The 22625-nt window shown below is 45.1% G+C and overlaps 1 protein-coding gene across 3 annotated transcripts in view; it reads left to right on the top strand.

Annotated features, from left to right (window-relative positions):
* The first annotated feature begins 625 nt into the window (after nucleotides 1-625).
* The window catches only part of LOC142491624 (smoothelin-like protein 2), a 108603-nt gene continuing 86603 nt past the window's right edge, over nucleotides 626-22625 (top strand). The window contains exons 1-2 of one of the 3 annotated variants that reach the window (XM_075594458.1): nucleotides 626-1390; nucleotides 1471-1876. In XM_075594458.1, the coding sequence (XP_075450573.1) occupies nucleotides 1532-1876 (345 nt within the window). In that variant the 5' untranslated portion in view covers nucleotides 626-1390; nucleotides 1471-1531. Of the gene's footprint in view, nucleotides 1877-22625 lie in introns of all 3 variants that reach the window. The other 2 variants (XM_075594459.1, XM_075594457.1) reach the window with 2 other exon arrangements.

The raw sequence follows: 22625 nt of genomic DNA on the forward strand, positions 1-22625 counted from the left end.
TTGTATTTTGAAGATTACCAGAGTGCCACTATTTTCTTCTTTGGGGTCTAATATATACATAAAACAGAAGTTGTGATCACTTAACCTATAACAATCTGAACATTTATCAAATTAGTTAGCAACATTTAAGCTAAGGTATAAGTAGCGAAAGGTTTTGAGCTACTCCCCGGTTCTCACACACAGGCAGAAATAAGTACAATAGGTCCAGCTGGTTTTAATAGGTAGAGCACATAAATAATAGGCACAGCTGGACGGTGTGTACAATTATGTGTACACTGTCACTGCCATACAACCAAAAAGTATTGCTGTTATTCTACTGCTGCAGCTCTGACAAAATGGGTATTAGTTGCAGTGTCAGTGTTTGCCTTTTGTTATATGTTTTACAATGAAAACAAAACTAGTGGAAGAGATGACAGGAAAGGTCATTATCCAACATACAGTACCCAGCAGTCCTAGATTGCAAACTGCGGTTGTATCCATCTCTTTCCCTCCCCACCCCTCCTCCTCCTCCTCCTCCTCCAGGGAGAGATAAGGAGCCTGTTTATTTTGGCACAGCAGGGAGAAGACAGGCTTTGACCCCCCTCTTCCTATACTGTCTCCATGCCCCTCCCCCGGCTCTGAGCATCCCCTGCTCTGCCCCAGGTCTCAGTGAGAGGGGAAAGCACGAGTTGAAATCGCTCCTCTGGGCAAGTCAACTAGCAACTTGTCCCAAACACCTTCACACACAGACAGAGCCGGAGGATGGACACCTCGGGGAAGGGGGCAGGAGCAGTGTATCCCATGTGTTTATAGAGAGGGGCTGCAGCAGTGTATCCCATGTGTTTATAGAGAGCGGCTGCAGCAGTGTATCCCATGTGTTTATAGAGGGGCTGCCTGCGTTATAGGACACATTATTATGATTTATTTTCCTCTTACCCAAGTTACATGGTAGCACAGAAATGCTCCATATAATTGCACTGCAGAAATAATTGATGGCATTGCCCAAAGTGTACCAGAGAAGGTAGCATCGCTTTGCCATCCTGCATTGAATGGACTTGCATGCCACCTGATGTCCTGGCAGAAGAGCGTTACACCGCGTTGTTGGGTGCAGAGAAGCGCTGGTAGTGTTGCAGCGTGGGACCGGCTTATCTCGCTGTGCAGGCATCGCGGCACAGAGGGGGGTTTGGGATTGTCACAGGACACCGCTCCGTGGCATTGGTCTGGGAGCTCTGTTACCTGCCAGCGGATTGTGTGACTTTCATCAAAGCGGTGTAACCACCATCACACCACAAGTGTGTCATAGGATTGCACCGGCACGCGTTTGTGTGCCTGCGCCTGACAAGCCGGGGGGCTGCTGCGGTGCCAGGAGAAGGGGCATTGCTGCGGTGCCAGGAGAAGGGGCATTGCTGAGGTGCCAGGAGAAGGGGCATTGCTGCGGGTGCCAGGAGAAGGGGCATTGCTGCGGGTGCCAGGAGAAGGGGCATTGCTGAGGTGCCAGGAGAAGGGGCATTGCTGCGGTGCCAGGAGAAGGGGCATTGCTGTCTCTTCACTCATGGACCCGGAGGTATCGGTGTGGCCGGTGGAGGAGGATGTGTATCACCGGAGCCCCGGGGAGCAGGAGGACGTGGAGGAGCTGCGCGGGGCGGTGCGGGAGCTGCACGCCGAGGTGCAGGGCTTCCGGCGGGGAGTGGAGAGCCAGCTAGGCGACGTGCTGAAGCTGGCGGGGCCGCTGTCCCGCACGGTCACCGACCTGCAGTGCGAGAACCGGCGGCTGCGGGAGCAGGTGGACAAGCTCAGCCGCCAGGTGGAGCTACTGAGCCGGGCGGCCGGGCTGAGCTGGGAGGGGCCGGCCAGGTACTCAAGCCACGCCCTGCTGTCCGTGTCCGGGAAAGCACAGGTCAGTGGGCGGGGCGCAGGGCAGTGGGCGGGGCCACTGCACCCTCATCACTGGGGCAGGCAGCAGGAGTGCAGCACACACTATCCCCTATTCACTCATCCCCTATTCCTGTCACCAGGTTGCTGGGGCACACTATCCCCTATTCACTCATCCCCTATTCCTGTCACCAGGTTGCTGGGGCACACTATCCCCTATTCACTCATCCCCTATTCCTGTCACCAGGTTGCTGGGGCACACTATCCCCTATTCGTGTCACCAGGTTGCTGGGGCACACTATCCCCTATTCCTGTCACCAGGTTGCTGGGGCACACTATCCCCTATTCCTGTCACCAGGTTGCTGGGGCACACTATCCCCTATTCCTGTCACCAGGTTGCTGGGGCACACTATCCCCTATTCCTGTCACCAGGTTGCTGGGGCACACTATCCCCTATTCCTGTCACCAGGTTGCTGGGGCACACTATCCCCTATTCCTGTCACCAGGTTGCTGGGGCACACTATCCCCTATTCCTGTCACCGGGTTGCTGGGGCACACTATCCCTATTCCTGTCACCAGGTTGCTGGGGCACACTATCCCCTATTCCTGTCACCAGGTTGCTGTGGCACACTATCCCTTATTCCTGTCACCAGGTTGCTGGGGCACACTATCCCCTATTCCTGTCACCAGGTTGCTGGGGCACACTATCCCCTATTCCTGTCACCAGGTTGCTGGGGCACACTATCCCCTATTCCTGTCACCAGGTTGCTGGGGCACACTATCCCCTATTCCTGTCACCAGGTTGCTGGGGCACACTATCCCCTATTCCTGTCACCAGGTTGCTGGGGCACACTATCCCCTATTCCTGTCACCAGGTTGCTGGGGCACACTATCCCCTATTCCTGTCACCAGGTTGCTGGGGCACACTATCCCCTATTCCTGTCACCGGGTTGCTGGGGCACACTATCCCTATTCCTGTCACCAGGTTGCTGGGGCACACTATCCCCTATTCCTGTCACCAGGTTGCTGTGGCACACTATCCCTTATTCCTGTCACCAGGTTGCTGGGGCACACTATCCCCTATTCCTGTCACCAGGTTGCTGGGGCACACTATCCCCTATTCACTCATCCCCTATTCCTGTCACCAGGTTGCTGGGGCACACTATCCCCTATTCACTCATCCCCTATTCCTGTCACCAGGTTGCTGGGGCACACTATCCCCTATTCACTCATCCCTTATTCCTGTCACCAGGTTGCTGGGGCACACTATCCCCTATTCGTGTCACCAGGTTGCTGGGGCACACTATCCCCTATTCCTGTCACCAGGTTGCTGGGGCACACTATCCCCTATTCCTGTCACCAGGTTGCTGGGGCACACTATCCCCTATTCCTGTCACCAGGTTGCTGGGGCACACTATCCCCTATTCCTGTCACCAGGTTGCTGGGGCACACTATCCCCTATTCCTGTCACCAGGTTGCTGGGGCACACTATCCCCTATTCCTGTCACCAGGTTGCTGGGGCACACTATCCCCTATTCCTGTCACCGGGTTGCTGGGGCACACTATCCCTATTCCTGTCACCAGGTTGCTGGGGCACACTATCCCCTATTCCTGTCACCAGGTTGCTGTGGCACACTATCCCTTATTCCTGTCACCAGGTTGCTGGGGCACACTATCCCCTATTCCTGTCACCAGGTTGCTGGGGCACACTATCCCCTATTCCTGTCACCAGGTTGCTGGGGCACACTATCCCCTATTCCTGTCACCAGGTTGCTGGGGCACACTATCCCTTATTCCTGTCACCAGGTTGCTGGGGCACACTATCCCCTATTCGTGTCACCAGGTTGCTGGGGCACACTATCCCCTATTCCTGTCACCAGGTTGCTGGGGCACACTATCCCCTATTCCTGTCACCAGGTTGCTGGGGCACACTATCCCCTATTCCTGTCACCAGGTTGTTGGGGCACACTATCCCCTATTCCTGTCACCAGGTTTTTGGGGCACACTATCCCCTATTCGTGTCACCAGGTTGTTGGGGCACACTATCCCATATTCGTGTCACCAGGTTGCTGGGGCACACTATCCCCTATTCCTGTCACCAGGTTGCTGGGGCACACTATCCCGTATTCCTGTCACCAGGTTGCTGGGGCACACTATCCCCTATTGCTGTCACCAGGTTGCTGGGGCACACTATCCCCTATTCCTGTCACCAGGTTGCTGGGGCACACTATCCCCTATTCCTGTCACCAGGTTGCTGGGGCACACTATCCCCTATTCCTGTCACCAGGTTGCTGGGGCACACTATCCCCTATTGCTGTCACCAGGTTGCTGGGGCACACTATCCCCTATTCCTGTCACCAGGTTGCTGGGGCACACTATCCCCTATTCGTGTCACCAGGTTGCTGGGGGACACTATCCCCTATTCCTGTCACCAGGTTGCTGGGGCACACTATCCGTTCAGCAGTAATTACATACACATTTCATTCAAAATTGAATATAAACCATGGTTCTGTTGCTGCTACAGTTTTATATTTACAATTGCACTCTTACCCTCTTACCCTCAAACTACTGTACCTATTTAGCAGGTATTGTACCTATTAGAACCAGCTGAACCTATTGAACATTCTGCCCATGTTGTTCTAGGTAAAATGTTTGCATGTAATACTTTGCATGTCACAGCCCTGCAAGGGGATGATAGTTTGCTTCCGTGCAGTGCGAAATCACACAGGAGTTATAAGAAGCAGTGAGGGGTCTCCTGTCATATATATATTAGTCTTACAATGACAGAAGAACTAACTTGTACCTATTTTCATGTGCCCAATGTTGGAGGGTCTGTTGCACTCAGGTTGCTAATTTCTCTGTTATTAAATGTATGTGATTTTTATTTTTTAATAAACAATACAATCAAATAAGAACATTGTTTGTTTCCCTAAATGGAACCCTACAATATATTTTGAGGTACCTTGAGGTGGCTTGGTGTAGGTATACAGCTCAAAGTTTCCCTAGCATGTTATTTCCCCCCACAAGAGATCTATATCTGTATATACATCCACTTGATGAGACAAGCTTCTTCAGTTTATTTATTTGTAAACTCGATCTAAGTAGTCCAGTAAACCTCGCAACAAAACCTAAAAAATAGATATGCCAAAATGGTATGATAAAAAAAAAGGTCAGAAAATTCCAAATACAGAATTTAAAAAATGCTACGCTAAAGAGTGTAAGTTAATGTAATAATCAGCCATGAACAAAAATATACTACTTTACCTTATCCATAAAATAATTAGGCTATTTAAAGTTCCTATAAAACTGGTTAGATTATACATTTCAGTTATAGTGCTATAATAGAATGGTTGTGACTGTCATTGTTTAATCACTAATACACTGAAATCATATGTCTGAGATATTAACTTTCAAGAACCCAAGTAGTTAAGAATTAAGCAATGTAGACCTACAAAACAAATGACATTTTATTGGAAAGGTGCTGTCTTCAGTACTTGGGATTTATGTGTATGAGAGCCTGTTGCTAAAATTGAGTGAAGCAGACATATCCAGTGAAGTGAAACTCACTAACATGCAATGAGACTTGAGAGGTTTGCCATTTGTTTTCCCATACAGCCTCTCAGGTTAGTGTGTGGTTAGAAGGAATACCTGTTAAAACAGCGGTATAGGGCTTTGTACCTTCACATGTCGTAGCACAGGTCTGAATGCTATTAAAAAGAGAATAAGTTGGTAATGTGCCTGTTTTTAGGAAACCTGCAACCTGTGCAGAAGGGAGAAAAACACTGTAAGACACCATTTAAAGAGGTGATCATATGGAAAAAAAGAAACCACGTTTTATTTTTTAGACACCATTTAAAATGATATTAAATACTTTGAAGTGCTATGAAGATGTGTTGTACTGTGCCTGTTTTCAGGAATACCCTTTCCATTTTAATGCATTGCTAACATGCAGAACATCACTTCTTTTCGACATGCTGCAGAGCATCTGTACATTAGTACATGCAAACGCCCGGATAATGTCGCTCATTCCATTCCTGTTCCACATGGAGGAGATGTATACAGTCAAATGCAAAGAGATCTTCCTTTTGCATGCTGTAGCTCAGCCTCTCTTACCTTCCCACTGCAGTGTTGCTGTGTAAATTCATACAGAGTTGGGGGTTTGCAGAATCTCACATTTCATACTGCGGAGCCTCACTCCTTCTCAGCATATTGCAGGAGCTTCGTTATACAAACAGACAGGGAACTTCAGGCCTGAGCTCTTACTGATATCTCGCTCCTATGTGGCCATCGGACTTACCCTCCCTGGTAATTTCTTACCAGTTGCTTAAACATCTCTAAGTGCACTTTTTCACTTTGGAAAACCCTGCTTTCAAGGCATCCTTCCTTATTCTTGCTGCACTTAGATTGTAAGCTCTTCGGGGCAGGGGACTCCTTTTCCTAATGTTACTTTTATGTCTGAAGCGCTTATTCCCGCTGTGTCATATTATTATGTCTTGTGCATCACTGCTGCGAAGTGCTATGTACATGGATGGCGCTATATAAAGATACATACATACACACAGCATCACGTCATAAACACATACATATTGCTGCATGTACACGTAGGGTGCTGCTCCGCTCACCTACCTTTTACTGGTGCAGCGCAGTGCTATATAAATACAGAGGCTGGGACTCACTGGGCATTATTATCTCTTGTCTGCCTGCTGTAAAGCAATTTTACATGACCTCTGTTAGCACAGCAATACTGCTTTAAAATCCAAGCAATATCCTACAGTACATGTGTGTTTTCAATAAAGCAATTCTGTAGTATTAGATAATAGTTAAAAAAAAAAATATTAGTCAACTCCATGCCATTTTTTAATGAGTTTTAATGTACTGAGCATCCTTTGATCTCTATAGCAGGCTTTAGCACACATCCCCAGCAGTGCAAGATCTTCGCACCACTTTCCTGTTTGTGATAATATGTTGCCAATGTTCCTAGCAGTTCGAGCTGTAAACTGTAACAATACATAATGTTACCCTAGTAATATCAGGATACATTGTTGCGGCTGAGTTACACTGACCGGGGGATTGGTCGAAACGGAAAGGCAGCCATTTTGTGAACCCTAGGTAGCAGGATCTTTGCTTATCAATCATAGGAGAACTAATCGTTTGGCAGCTTAGGTAATTAGTTTTCAGCAAAGGTAATCAAAACACGGAAGCACAAACGCATACACACACACACACACACACACACACACACACAGAGCTGAGACTGCCTCTTTAAACCCATCAGGGAAAAATCCTCCCCAGATGCAGCAAAGAAAATATCCTGCTACTTTTCAACTGGGAATTCCATATGGTGAATCTGACACGGGTTTCTTACCAGGTGCAGACCTGGGAAACGCTTCAATAAATGATTCCCAGCGGGTCAGGGGGTCTGCAGAGAATTACTTCTTCTATGTCATCCGCAGAGCATCACTTTATCAAAACAGTCACTGAGACGCACAAATATACAAACACCCTGATTGTCGCTTTTTCATACTAACACTTGCACGGCATTTTCCCTTACATGGGCAGCCCCTCTACGGACCGAACGAATGGAAGTGATATAGTTAAACGTTGGTACTTAAAATCAATCATGTACAGTATACGATGTACCTTTTTTTTTTTTTTCAACTGCTTGTTTATTTGGTCATTTTTATGGAGTACCAAAAAAGAAAGGAAAAAAAAGTACAGGGAGAATATGGACATACATTCAATGGTGTCATAAAACATTTCTTGAATTACAGCATATTTGGGGGTGGAAGGGGGATGGGGGGAGTCGACGACAAATAATATGTTAAGGGGGAAAAAAACACAGCTAAAATAGGATCATTTCCGGGCCTGTTGGCTCACTTGCGCCTTCGGTAAAACTTATATAAGTAACCAATTGCCAGAACGTGCATTACTGCTGCTCACCCTCTAATACAGGAGTGGCCAATTTCAGTCCTCAAGGACCACCAAGGTCAGGTTCGAAGGATGTCCCTGCTTCAGCACAGGTGGCTCAGTTGCTGACTGAGCCACTGATTGTACCACATGTGCTGAAGCAGGGACATCTTTAAAACCTGACCTGTTGGTGGGCCCTGATGACTGGAGTTGGCCACCAATTAGACTGTAAGCTCCTCGGGGCAGGGACTCCTCTTCCTGAATGTCTAAAGCACTTATTCCCATGACGTGTTATTTATATTATCTGTTATTTATTTGATTACCACGTGTATTACTGCTGTGACGCGCTATGTACATTAATGGCGCTATATAAATAAAGACATACAATACAATACTCCTGCTCTAATATATGTCACAGCTTCAGATCTATACCAGGCTCCAACCTCCTACCCATCTTTGAAATAAACCATGGATCACATGCTCATGAGAATTTCAGGTTTTTTTTTAAGGGTGTACCATGTTTAACCCCTATGCTGCCAACATGTCCAGCCCCTATCCCCCCACCCCCCCCCCAACCCCACCCCACCCCCCCAACCCCTTCTGGAAGTCAAGTGGTTATTGTTATTTTTTTATTTGTATGGCGCCAAGATATTTCGCAGCGCAATGTGGGAGGGAGGACTGTAACATTGTATGACAAAAGCATGTTAAGACAAACTGAGACAGTAGGCATGAGGCCCCTACCCCGAGGAGCTTGCGATCTTAAAATAGATGCAATCCCTCGTAGCCCACCTAAAAACCACATTCTGTAAACATTCTAACAACCGGACTGGCTTCTGTTTAACAAACGTAACACTGATGAATGCAATTTGACTTTGTGTAATTTCTTTGGAAATTCAGCACCATTTCTCTCTCTTTGGTGCCTCTCAATCTGCGAGTCTTGTTCAGACAATGGCTTCTGCTACCATTGTCCTCCCCCTGTTCTTATCCGAGAGCCAATAAAGATAATGGGAGGGGAGGGATTTGCCTGTGCAAACTGTTGTTGGAAACCGTGGCATCAGACAAAAGGGATTATTCGCTAGCTAAAAATCAACCAGCGTTGAGGTCTCATCTTATGTTTGCAAGCTAGCTTTAAAAATATATATATTTTTACAGATATTGGATTTTGATTTAAAAAGGCATCCATCACCCACATCTAAGCCCTTACCTGTCTGTGCCATTAGTATATTTTGGGAAGGTCTGCCCCTTTACCAAATCTCTTTGTGATAGGACTGTTTATATAATCTTGTATACATAGGCAAGTTGTTACTCCACAGTCCCTGTTTTGTAAAGTCGTTATGATGGGATCATTAGCCAAAGTGGAGGACAATACGTATTTGACCAGAATTAATTTGACTGTATATAGTGAAAAACAAAGTGTTAGTTATTCATAAGTTAGAAGGAAAAAAAACATTGTATAAATATTTATAGGGAAGCCAGTTACATTGAGAAGTTGATTCCCTCCCATCTGGTTGACTGTAGGCCAAACATTGCCTGTCTATTCTGGTCTTTTACATGAGGGGTTTGTGGTAGATCAGTGGTGCGCAAACTGTGGGGCGCGAGATTTTTGTAGGGGGGCGCGATGGTTGCAGAGGCCCCGTGCTCTCCCCACGGCATTTTAAATAAATGCTGGGGGTCGCATGAGGCCTCTGCAACCTATTACTTACCGAGATTCAGACGCCTGCTGACGCGTCGCCATGACAACGCGGCGTCAGATGACGCTGCAGGGTCAGGTGATGTGATGTCACATGACCCTGCAGCGTCATTTGACTCAGGGAACGGAGGTAAGGGGGGCGTGAGCACCGGGGGGGGGGGGAACAGCCAGCCACAGCTGCAAAAGTTTGCACACCCCTGCTGTAGATTATAGCAGAGGTGCTCACCTCGAGTCCTCAAGCACCCCCCCCCCTCCCCCCTCAGGTCTGGTTTTCAGGATCTCAGCTTCAGCACAAGGTGGCTCAATCAGAGGCTCAGTCGAAGGCTGACATATACAGCCACCTGTGCTGAAGCAGCGATATCCTGAAAATCTGACCTGTTGGGGGAGGGGGGGCTTGAGGACTGGAGTTCAGCACCCCTGGATTAGAGCATTGCTATGAACCTATTCACTAATCACAAAGTAGTAGCACTGTGTCTGATCTCAAAAGGTTCTAAATGTATTTACCATTGAGGAAGAAAATATTCTGCCCCTATTTTAGGGAGGATTATACAATACCCAGGCTTACCAAGCAGGAAGGGGGATAGGCTTCCTAAAATAAATTCCTTTTTTTTTTTAATTTAAAAAGAAAGACAAACCACACATTTGTCAATAAAAAAAAACAAAAAAAAAGTAGTGGCACCCTGAACGTGCGAATTAAAAAGGAGTGGTACTTCACACGTGGACCGCTGATTCACTTGCAATGTACTTCTTTGAATGACAGCGTTGGCACAGTCCATGCATATAGCATGGTGTTGAATGGCAACGTCTTGTGCCGGGAATCCTCAGGAGTTAGATGCAGTGATTCCCTAATATGATGAACACAACAACACAGCGTCAAAGGAAGGAAAAAAAATGCACTGAAGAATATTTAATATAGAGAGAGTGCGAGAGATCTTCAAAGCACACTGATTCATGCAGAGCTATTAAAGACCATCAAGTTGTTATATCTTTAACTCCCCCCTTATGTCTTTCACTGCTGGACACTTGCTGTGGAATTCCCTCCTTCCTCCCCCTTCCATGCCATTGTTAAAAATAGCTGACCACTTTAAGTAGCCCCCTTGCCCTGTGATTGTGTCAGACTGTCCTGCAGAGAGCTCAGGCAGAATCTTCAGCCTGACCATGTCCTGTACGTTTCAGGTAAGTACCAGCACCCTTATGCTTGGTTGGGTTAGTTGACATGTAGTCGTGCTAATTTTGGGGGAAGTAGCTCCATTCTACAGTAGAAGGAGCGGCTCAGTGAGTAAAGACACTGACTATAAACCAATGTCACTGAGTTTACATCACTGGTTCAATTCCCAGTGTCGGCTCCCTGTGACCTTGGGCAAATCACTTTGTCTCCTGTGCCTCATAGATTGTAAGCTCATCTGGGCAGGGAATGCATCCCATGTGCTGCTTACCGCGTGCTATATTGTAATTGTGAAGTGCATTGCATCCGATTGGGAAAAAAGCGCCATATGAAATAAAGTTATTAGTATTACAGTTCTGCTTTTGGGTGGGAAGGTCCTGGGAACTTTCATTTTAAAGAAGAACTTTAGCAAGAAGCAGGGTCTGGATCTATTTATTGTTTTAAGAAGTGGAACCTCATATAGGAACCCCCCTTGTGTACAGCTTCGGTACAAAACTGAATCCACCTTAAGCACCATTCTGCATTTCGAGCCTCTGACCCCCTCAATGCCCTCTAACCAGGAGTGGAATTATCTCCTACATTTGGTTACTTAGTGGGCAGTACACAGAATGAAGATGGTATAAACCAGCCGGTAGCTTTGTGAGCTGGGAGTGTGTAACTCCTTCTATACTGGAAGAGACATGCAAAAATGTGCAAGCCCCCCCAGCAATAATAGGGATAATATAAATATAGATATACAATTTGCTGAAGAGCGTTGCGAGACATTTAAGTTGGCGAGATGCTCATGTGAATACATTCTATAAATATGTGTCTTGAAATGTTGTTTGTGTGTATATATAGAACTCACCAAATTAGTACATGAATGTCCCTGGAAGACACAAAGCTTTAACACAGGCATATAAACGTCAACTGGTGGAAGTTTCTAAAGGAAACATGAAATAACTATTATCTCTTGCTGCGAGGGGGCTTCCTTTCGCTTGGTTCTGTATTACTGTCTTGGAGTCTATGCAGGATAATAAAGGCACATTGCTGCAGAGTATATTGATATAAATACAGTATAATAATAATTTCTTCAGCGGCAGGTTTCCTCTGCACAGAGTAACTATTCTTCGTATTCCCTGAGGTTAACATAATAAAGGGACCTGAATGGTACAGGTGTGATATAGATATATAGATATATGAAACCAGTCATAGATATATCTATATCTGTAACACTGGAGGGAATCCTCCCTGAGACTCATTTTATCACTGCTTTCCTGAATATATATATATATATATATATATATATATATATTTAAATATATATTTAAATATATATATATATTATATACACACACACAATAGCTCTTGCTAAAACGATTTGTATTGAGATATAATTTTGTGTCTTCTCCTTGTGACACGTCTGCTCTAACCTCCTTTTGCTGCCAGAGGGGCAGCTACATGTGTAGCCGCAGTCTACATTAGGCCGCGCTTATAGTGCTGGCGACGCGACCGATGATGACACGTCGCCACCAGCGAAAGTTATAATTAGATTTTCCGTGACTGTCGCCAGTGACGTCACGAAAGGGGGCGGGTCTCGGTCTCTGATTGGTTTAGAGACAGTCACATGTGGCGACTGCCTCTAAAAAATCAAATAGACCCGACTTCAAAAAAAATTGCTGCGACGTCGCTTCGTCGCGGTTACTATAAGCACTTGCAACGGAGTCAATGTATTTGATTCGGAGCGACGTCGCGTCGCCGTCGCAAGGCACTATAAGCGCAGCCTACACCTTGTGCATGCAGGAGGGGGAGATCTGTTTCAATCATAGGCTGCCTTTATGTTATGGTTCAAATATGACTTTACTTGAGGATTCATGGGGCTTTGGGAACAAACAGTGTTTATGCGGTCAACCTCTTTACAGCAGTAACAGCATCTCCACTTCATTTCTTCATTGGACATTATTTTAGGCAACACACGCACAAGCACGCACGCTGCTCAGTGAGTAAAGGCACCGACTCTGAAAAAATTGGCACGCAGTTAGAAGCAGGGGTTCAAAGCCCAGTTACCACCATATATGAAAAAAATATAAACAATATATAGTGTAGTATTTTGTTAGATAGGAGACATCTTTGGTAAAAACAGAAATGGGGGCTCACACTTTCCCAGTGAATCAACAGCAATGGTTTAACCCGCTGGATGGTCAGCTCAGGTGGACACAGCGCGTATGTCCTCAATATAAGAAAAACACACTGTTAGTGCAACATTGCTAGTTCAATATAAGTTATATTAAAACGAATAGTATCACATTTACATTTGAACACAATGGCATATACACATAAGAATTATAGATGGCCGATTCCTCTAGTCTCCTGGACGGCGTCGCGTCACTTCCGGTTTCGGATAATTCCGTTTTTCAGAGCTGTGGGTGCAGGGCAGTCACTGGAGCTCACCGGGCCTACTCAGTCTCAACTCTACGCGTTTCGCTTCGATAGAAGCTTCTTCAGGAGTCATATTTGCGTCAACTTCCATATTACTATAAATATACAATGCTTTGCTCTGATTGGATGATCATTGTGTTCAAATGTAAGTGTGATACTATTCGTTTTAATATAACTTATATTGAACTAGCAATGTTGCACTAAGAGTGTGTTTTTCTTATATGGAGGACAAACGCGCTGTGTCCACCTGAGCTGACCATCCATCGGGTTAAACCATTGCTGTTGATTCACTGGGAAAGTGTGAGTCCCCATTTCTGTTTTTACCAAAGATGTCTCCTATCTAAGAAAATACTACACTATATATTGTTTATATTTTTTTCATATACGTTGGTATCTGCGCTCCCCAATAACCTACCTTTGAAGATCTGTCTAAGGAGAATTGGACAGTCTCTACAAAAGGGTTGAGCTGCGATTTCATATCACTGAATAATTTTAACAAACACATTTGCACGGTTATATTTTTTATTGAGCACTATATATATATATATTTTATTGATTAACACAGTATAATTGCACTTGATTTTCTCTCAGAAAGGAGCGCCTACAATCACACTTTTTTTCTTTGTACTAGTTCAAAGCCCAGTGCCAGGACCTTTGGCCTCAGGCACCAAAAAATAGATTGTATACTCTATATACAGCGCCAGTGGCGTAACTACCACCCGACAAGCCCCGAGCATGTCCCGGGGGCCCCAGCTCAGATGGGGCCCGAAGGGAGTCTGGATCTTCCCTCTGGCTACTTGATAACCCCCCAAATGGTTACAGAGGCCACGCGCTCTTCTCCACAGCAATGAAACTGATTTCCAGGGAGAGGGCGGGCCTCTGTGAGGCTGAGTCCATAGAGACTGCAGCCGTGCGGAGGCACGCTGAGGCTGAGGGAAAGCGGGTGCTTTCCCTGGCCTTAGTTCGCGCGCCATCCGGGGGCGTGTCGGGGGCGGGCCAGTGACGTCACGGAGCTGGTTCGCCCTCATTGTGCGAACTGCTAACGTGACCGGCCCTGCGCTCCCGTTAGCGCGAAAAAACTAAAAATTGGATAAGACCTACGCTTCCACATGCTTGTGGACGCGTGCACGAGCCCCTGCTAAAGCCGCTCTCATTGCGGCTGCAGGGGCTCACTGCCGAGCATCAGCGCGCCTCAGCACGGGTCGGCGCCTAAGCGCTGACGCTGGACTCAGCCTAACACAGCAATTCTTCTCCATGACGTCGCTGCGTTTTCACGGTGACACAACATCACATGGCTTAGGTAGGAAAGTATTCTAGACGAAAAGGTACTATTTTCTTGTGCGGTGTTATCACAAGATTCTGTAGAAATACAGGAGCTGCATCCCAGAATGCACTGTGGCTGGTCACAAAACAGGGCAAGTTTAAAATCCCGCGCTGGCATGGAGTACGTTGTGTATGTGTGTTTGTATGACGCCAATTAGACACGCAGATCTTTACACTTTTTGCAACAGTACAGGGAATATAGTAATATAAATGGATAAGTGCACCAAGGCATAAATGCCACAATGGGAGAAAGGAGCCTCTGCCCCAAAGACCTTGCACTCTAGTCTGTATTAAAATGATCACATCATTTGATTCTTTCACACGTGCAAACATTGTGGTTTCTGTCACAGAATAAAGGAGAATGAGCAGTGAGAAATGAAGGTAGAAATAAAGGTGAGATATAGGCAAGTTGATCTATTGAAGAAGCTTTGCAGTATTCCTGATTTAAATGTGTTTCCCAGCTGTTGGTTGCTTGTCTTCTTGTAGCATGGCTCTCTGTCACCACTCAGTGTGCCCATGTGACTTCAGTTGTCCGTTGTTGGCTCTGCCATATGTGGGTGTCGTTTAAAGTGCTGTTTACATTGTTGGCTTTGTGAAATAGAGGCATTAACTCCTTGCTACCCGAGGTTGCAGTGACATTTTTTATGACTGGAAAGGAGGCAGATTGCTTGATTTTTGAAGGCCAGAAAATTATCATAGAAGATTATTTCGACTATGGGATTACCATGGCCTTAAGGTGTTACTGGTGCGGGCCCACATAGAGAGAGTAATGCCTTTTCCAATTATGTGGGGCTGGGGCGAGTCAGCAGATGATAGGCCCCGCACAGTGTTGCCTGGAGACGTCACAGGAGATATATATAGGAAGGAGAAGGTTCTAGAGATTAGGTCCCTGGAGGGGTGAGAGTGGAGGAGCCTCAGTGTTTATAGTTAAGAAGTATGTTCCTAAGTATATAGGAAGGACCAGTCCCTGTTTGTTATGTTTTGTTAGGGACAGTGCCCCTTCAGATAGGGTCCCAATTTATGGCCAAGGTGAACCCAGTAGTTCACAGAAGAAGAGGTATACACTGTAAAGCAGTCCCAATGAGAGAGGCCCCATGGTGCTATAGGACCATCTCTATAGGCAGGTCCACACAGGCCTCAGTCATAGTCTGTCTAGGAGTGACATTTCAGACACAGGAGCAGGATGTAGATACGTTATCCATATTGAGTCGGACAGGGCCCGGAAAGGGGCCCCCAGTGACAGAGCATAACGGACGTTATGCAGAACGGGAACAGGTCAATTAGTCAGAAACCAATCCAGTGTCTGCACCTCCCCAGTGTGTTAAGTGAGGGCACCTGGGGATGCAATGGTCAAGAGTACAAACAACCCAACTGGAAGTGATCCGTAACTGTGTACTATGTATGGCTGAGAAGAGCCCTAGTAAAAGGGAGCTGTGGGAGATGTGTGCAAAGGTTCTTAGAACAGGAGACGTTTTTAAAGAGAATAGACTTTTATTAGCCGGCGGGTTTAAACAACAAAAACACAGTTTATGGTCTAACTCCCATCGGGAGCACTGACTAGACCACACACCCTATGTGTTGGGGGGGGGGGGGGGGGGCTAGGTCCCTTACCAACAGCAATCATAGAAACATTTAACATGTGGAGGTCAGTTACCTTGGGCTGGGGTAGGGTTCTGTAAGTCTGTGTGCAGGGTTTCTCTCCACAGCGCTCCAGTACCTACCTGGCCAGAGAGACCCAGCTCCCTTCTGATCTCAAGCAGTACAGGGCATTTCCCTGGACTAGAGTTCTCCCTGCAGTCAAGCTGCAGGGTTTTTAAAGGATCTGAGGAGATTAATGAAGGTAGCCCGCATTAGAATTAACCTTCTCAGTGCTGTATCAGGCTCTGCTCACAGGTTGGCCTTGCATGCTTATGGGACAGGGGACCCGCCGTGTTACAGGGGCAAATCAAAAGTGTTGTTTGCACTACAAAACTTCCTGGCATCCATCATTTCTACCTCAGCTACCTTATCGCCCAGCCACACGAATCCTGCACCCCGGATAAGGTAATGCCCTCTGAGTAGCCACTATAAGAGACACTGATGTAACCTCCCCTAGGAGCCGGGCAGGGAGGGTTACTGAAATTGTGTTGTAACAGTGACGTTTTCTGATGCTCTTACTTGTTGGTTGAATTGGGGGAGGGGGAGAGAAATACTGGAGATTGATGTACTACAGCAGTAGACATGAGTTAAAAAAAAATGAAAGCATGGTGTTATTCATTTTGTGCAAGCGAAAAGATAAGTTGATAAGCGAGATTGCACCTTTACCCCCCTCCTCAGCTGGTTGCAGGGCGATGGTGGGGAATCTGCCATTGATTTGAATGGCAGTGTTTTTGCCATCCCACTGCGACTGGCAGTATTGCAGCTTCATGCGCAAGGCCCTTAAAATAGGCGGTCCCAGTGCAGAGTCTGCCACTGCTTCCAACATCTTCTCCCCTTCAGAACGTTTGGGCTCGGTACATCCAGCACAGCTGTGATATCTTCATCCTGTTGTGTTCTCACAGGCAGGATCCCTGTTCTGCCTGACTTCCGTCGTCCTTAATGTGAAAGGATACCTTGATCGCTAGCACCCTTCGGATACCTAGCGCAAAACTGACGCGAAAAAACAGCACAAGATTGAAATGAAATAAACAGTTGCCATGAAGGACACTTCTTCGATTTTATATCTTTTATTTTCAGCTGGGAGACTTTGGTAAATAGAACCATTTTTCTCACACTTTTCCAGTAAGTCAAAATAACTGGGAGTGAGGGAATAATGGGAATTTTTCTAAGGAGGAACCTGCTTAGTTAAAGGTAACGGTTCAGTTTTAAATACAGTGCTCCCAGGGTTACAGCATGTGTGGCTGTTCTCAGTGAGCAGATGTAAATCATGTTGGCATTCAAAGATTTATACATTTGGCATACATAATAATGAAACATTTTATAAACCTCACAAAATAAGTTTTTATTTTGTGTCCTGGAACAGGATTGTGTTTTTCTCTGTCTTCAGGCTGCCAGCACTCCTCAGCCTAGCTGTGGCAACAATGTTCGACCCCTTGTGGGTTTCTTGGCTTCAGCCAGTTACCTTGGCAACCCCCCAGCCTTTTTACCAGGATGGACTGCTCCCCCTCCCCTTGCCAGGTGGTATTGTCCCAGTAAATTTCCCATCAGCCCAGACCAGCCTGCTGTCTTTTAGTACCAGCAGCTATCTTGAGCAGTCATTTCTCCTATCCTGGTAAAGTTACTGGTTTTTACGTATCCCTATATCTTGCATTTATCCCACTGCCCTCATAGCTCCCCTTCCCCTCCATTGCTCTCTTGTCCCAGTTTTCCTTCAGTTCTTCCCCCCATTCTTATTTGAATGTTGTTGCCCCCAATAAACACTTCAGCAAGTAAGGAGGTTCCCTTGCTTGATATATGGGATTGAGTTAACCTGCCTGTCGCTATGCATCTATCAGGGTGTACTTTGCTTCTAAGAGAAGTGACAAATGGTGTTTATCAGAGCACTTTTCTTTTAGTTTCCATACTCCCCGTGTTGTTTTGTCACCTACCTGTGGCTGGGCTGCTAAAAGAGGTTGAACGCAACAGGAAGTGGAAGATGATTAATCAGTGGTGTTTCCCGGTTAAAACCTAAAACCACAATCTGGCCTTTTGTCACCTCTGTGCTCTGTACTTTTGCTTTGATTCCTTTTGCAGAACAACAGTGTTGGCGAAAAGGCAATATTTTGCTAGTTAGTCCCAATGTGGTTTCATGTTAAATGTCCACATAGGGAGAGCTGCCTTCAAAAAAACAAATGGTGGGGGGGGGGTTAATTGCAACCTCAAGACCCATGAGAATAAACTACATTTACTGAGGGATGGAAAAGTCACTCTGTTTTTGTCAATGTGTTCACAAGTGATTAAAAAGAGCAGTCACGCAGAATATGAAGAATGGGTAATATACAGAAATTTTTCATAATTTTTCTCTCTTTTTTTTAACATAGGATTGAAGCAGGGGGTCTCCGGAGCTGAACCACATTCATATCAGCTCCGGGGACTCCGTAGGAGGTACCAGTAGCTGCTCCAGTTCGGCTACCAGGGTTCACATAATGGCCGCTTTTCAAAGCTCCCGCGCCCTGCAACACCCCCTACGGAGACATTTCCAACACATCCTACCCCATGCAGGGGCAGGCTGGAACCAACTGAAGGTCGCACCCCTAAGGGGCTGAACTTCAAGCTATAATTTAGGCACTTCTTTCATGCAGCTCAAAGAGGGAGGGCCCAGTATCTGTACCACAATTGTCTGTTACAGATCCTTGTGTCATCTCCACTCCTGTCACTCAGGAATTCAGCATGAGGAGGGGGAAAACCCCATAGGATAGCCTGTCACTGTCTACATCTTATTAGAACTTACGTGACAGGGGGCGGTAGAGAGATAGCTGGACCAGCCACCGCTATACCTATGTAAATAAATATGGTAAAGAAAAGTGGATACAATATGGGGTACCACTTCACACTGGGTGCCACTCGCTGGGGAACGCCAGGTGAAGATGCCAAGAAATAAAGAGGTCCTTATTTATCCCCTTTAGTGTCCAATGGACGTATAGCACTCATCATAAAGGGTGGCAGCCTGGAGGCCCTTATGATGTACACTGTACGTCACAGCTTGCTCATTTTCCAGGGGGCATTCATGACCGCAAACTAAACAGAGTTGCAGGATCCCCCCCTTCCATCTACACCACCGGAGAGAGGATGCGATTGCGTGATTACTAGGGGTTAATGCAGCAATCTGTGCTGCTTTTACATATTTTTACTTTACTTAAAACATGGGAGTCCCCCAGTGCTGAACTGCAGCCCCCCCATGTTACTTAGGGGACCCCCTGGTTCCTGGGATATTTATTTCTGAAATTCCCTTACAAGAATTGGGTGAGCCCGACTATAGCGGCCAATCAAAAGTCGTGACCTCATGGTGTGATGACTGTGGCCCTTTCTTTTTTCCTTTCAAGTACTGGCAACAGTGCAAACAACATCTATATAGAAATATAGATCTCGGCAATGGGGTGGCACCGGGGATTCACAGGTGCCACGGTTCTGCTCCCTGGAGGACCTTCTGGTTCATATAAGGTATGGGGGGGTGATTGCTACAGTAAGTTCCATTGGCCCGATTGGTTTGGTCTCGGATTTGCTGGGCAATTTTTGTGCCCCTTTGTAAGCCTATCTTTGTAAGAGTAATCAATAAGCATCTTGAAATCTGGGATTCCTGACACACTTCATCTTAAAACACACCTGCTTAACAAAGCATATGAGTAGCTCCATGGCTGATACTATACACTTCATACATAAACCTTGGCCCCCTGCAGACGCACTTACCAGAACGCCCTCCTACTGTCTCTGTACGTTCTTCCTACCTGCCGTTTAGATTGTAAGCTCCTTGAGGCAGGGACTACTCTTCCTAAATGTCACTTTTATGTCTGAAGCACTTTTTTCCATTATGTGTTTTTTGTATTATTTATTTAGATGATTATGTGACGTGTATTCCTGCTGTGAAGCGCTATGTACATTAATGGCGCTACATAAATAAAGATATACATGCATGCAATTGTCAGACAAGTTGTTATTTTATTTTATTTTTATATAGCAATTAGGGCATGACTACCTGGTATTGAAAGTCCCTCATAACATTTGTATTTTTCAATTTCATCCGTCATTTCTCTACTTAAAAAAAAAAAGAAAATCAATTGTAGCAAATGTACATATTATTTGTAGTGAATTAGCAGCATTGTGACTTCAAGGCTTCTGAAAACTATAGGACATTTGTAGGACAATTTGTACTGTGCCAAGAATAAAACACCAGACCTCTGTCTCCAGGCTTGGAAACCCCCCAAAAGTTTCAGTCTTTTGGGTTTCCTATTGTTTCTAAAAATATTCATAATGTGCCTAATATTAATTTTTTTTTTCATTAGCACTCACGTAACCCTTTTTGTACTGGAGGGCTCAGCAATGCATTTTTCATTTACAAGTATAAACTAGCGCAAAGCTTGTCTTTTTATTAAGAAAAAGCACAAATGTAAGTTGTTTCCTGTGTCTTGGGCTTTATTTATTTTGGCATTTAAAAGTGCAAAATATATATATTTTTTAAATCAATTTTGAGGCAAAGCATCCATTTAAACGTGCATACATTATTTTTTTTTTTAAAGAATAGCAAAATCTACTGACTGATTTTTGCTACTTTGATATGTGTGTGTGTGTGTGTGTGTGTGTGTGTGTGTGTGTGTGTGTGTGTGTGTGTGTGTGTGTGTGTGTGTGTGTGTGTGTGTGTGTGTGTGTGTGTGTGTGTGTGTGTGTATATATATATATATATATATTGTACACACACACATATCAAAGTAGCAAAAATCAGTCAGTAGATTTATTTATATATATATATATATATATATATATATATATATATATATATATATATATATATATATATATAATACTGAGTTAAGTTATGATGAGTAAAAAAAGTGACAATTTTTTTTACTCACCATAACTTAACTCAGTATTATGGTATAGCCTATCCCATAGCTTCTGTGCATACCCAGTTAACCAGCCCCACACTGATGAGACCCATTAAGGTCGAAACAGCTGTCTGTGGGTGGTTTTATGGGTATGCACCTTAACCCTGGCTGTGCTCAAAGCTGTGACCATGCAGCAAGCTTAAGCCTATAGGGAACCATGTCAAAAATGGTTTTTGAAGCAAAAAGTGGCACTGAGTGCTCATTTGCATGTCATTTCCCAGAATCCCTTGCTGCAGTGGAAGTGCTGTATGCTGGGTGATAATGGTGAAAGGTGGGGTTGCAGACCTGCCTAAGACATGCAGATGAGCATACAGTTGTATTTGCATATATATATATATATATATACACTCACACACGCAACATGTGTGTACAGTATGTATCGAACAGGAACTAGCACCGTTGAATAATATGTGGTGAAGTAAGGAATTTTATCAAGATAAAAGGTCAGGTTGGATACCGAAACGTTAATCTATTTGCAATAAATCCATTTCTTCACCACATTGTATGAAATCTTTATCTCTGTGCTCATCAATTAAATTGTGATGATCTTTCAACCACATGATTCTCTAGCGGTATATGTGTTGCTTTGTGATCATGGATTTGTAATGGTTTACATCCATTGATCGTTTGTCCCTCAAGTGTGGTCTCCATATCATTACTGTGGTTATTCAAACACAGTTACGGACAGTACACTGTACATATAAACAATGTATATATACACAGTCTTTATTTTATATAAAGAGAGATACATCAAGAGATTAACCTATAAAAGTTCACATATATACTATCATTGAAACAATTTTTAGAACCAAAGTTGTTCTTCTTACATACAATATGGATGTGTCGTTCAGAATTGCTACTTAGGTTTACATACAACGTTATTTTCAACTGGCCTTGGCTGGATGACGTTGTTTCACTATATACGTGAATATTTAACCTCTTTATTTATTGTTTGATTTAATCACACAGAGTGCACTTACTTTATATACATACATATTACAATGCTTTGGGGGGGTACTTCTGGCACTGAAGACATTGAAAGATAATCTGTGAGTCAATAAAGGCTGTCACTCCTTGGGATGAATGTATAACCAGCACATTAATCCAGCCCATTTCTCTCTGAAATGTTTAGAAACGTTAAGATGATGTGAATGCAACAAAAGACAAAAAAACAAACAAACAAACAACGCTACATCCAACATGGCAAATGATTAAATTAAATACTATCTGTTATTATTCTCATAAGTAAAGGTCGTTAGTTAATCCTTTGGCCACCGCATTATAAGACTACAACCACGTCATAGTTAACCCTTTATTGCAGGTCCTGCACTGTTCTCTTTACTTCTCTACTGGAGAAAGAAGTCTCTCAATAGACTGGTCATTACAAGTATATGGCAGGACCCGCCAATAAAGTGGGGTGGCTGAGCTTAAAGCCAAGGAGGGGGTTTCACTAACCTCCTAATAGTGGTTTCCAGCCTACATTTAAACACACACACACCAGGAGTGACCAACTCCACCCCTCAAGGACAACCAACAGGTCGGGATATAAAGATATCTGGCTCAGCACAGGGGGCTCAATCAGTGGCTCAGTGAACGACTGAGCTAATGCAGGGGTGCGCAAACTTTTCCCCCTGCATGCAGTCCCCCGCTGCTCGCGCCTCCCCCCCCCCCCTTATCTTTGCTCCGTGGTGTCATGCGATGTCACGTTGCCATG

The sequence above is a fragment of the Ascaphus truei genome, chromosome 3 (assembly GCF_040206685.1).
Source record: "Ascaphus truei isolate aAscTru1 chromosome 3, aAscTru1.hap1, whole genome shotgun sequence".
Classification (NCBI taxonomy): domain Eukaryota; kingdom Metazoa; phylum Chordata; class Amphibia; order Anura; family Ascaphidae; genus Ascaphus; species Ascaphus truei.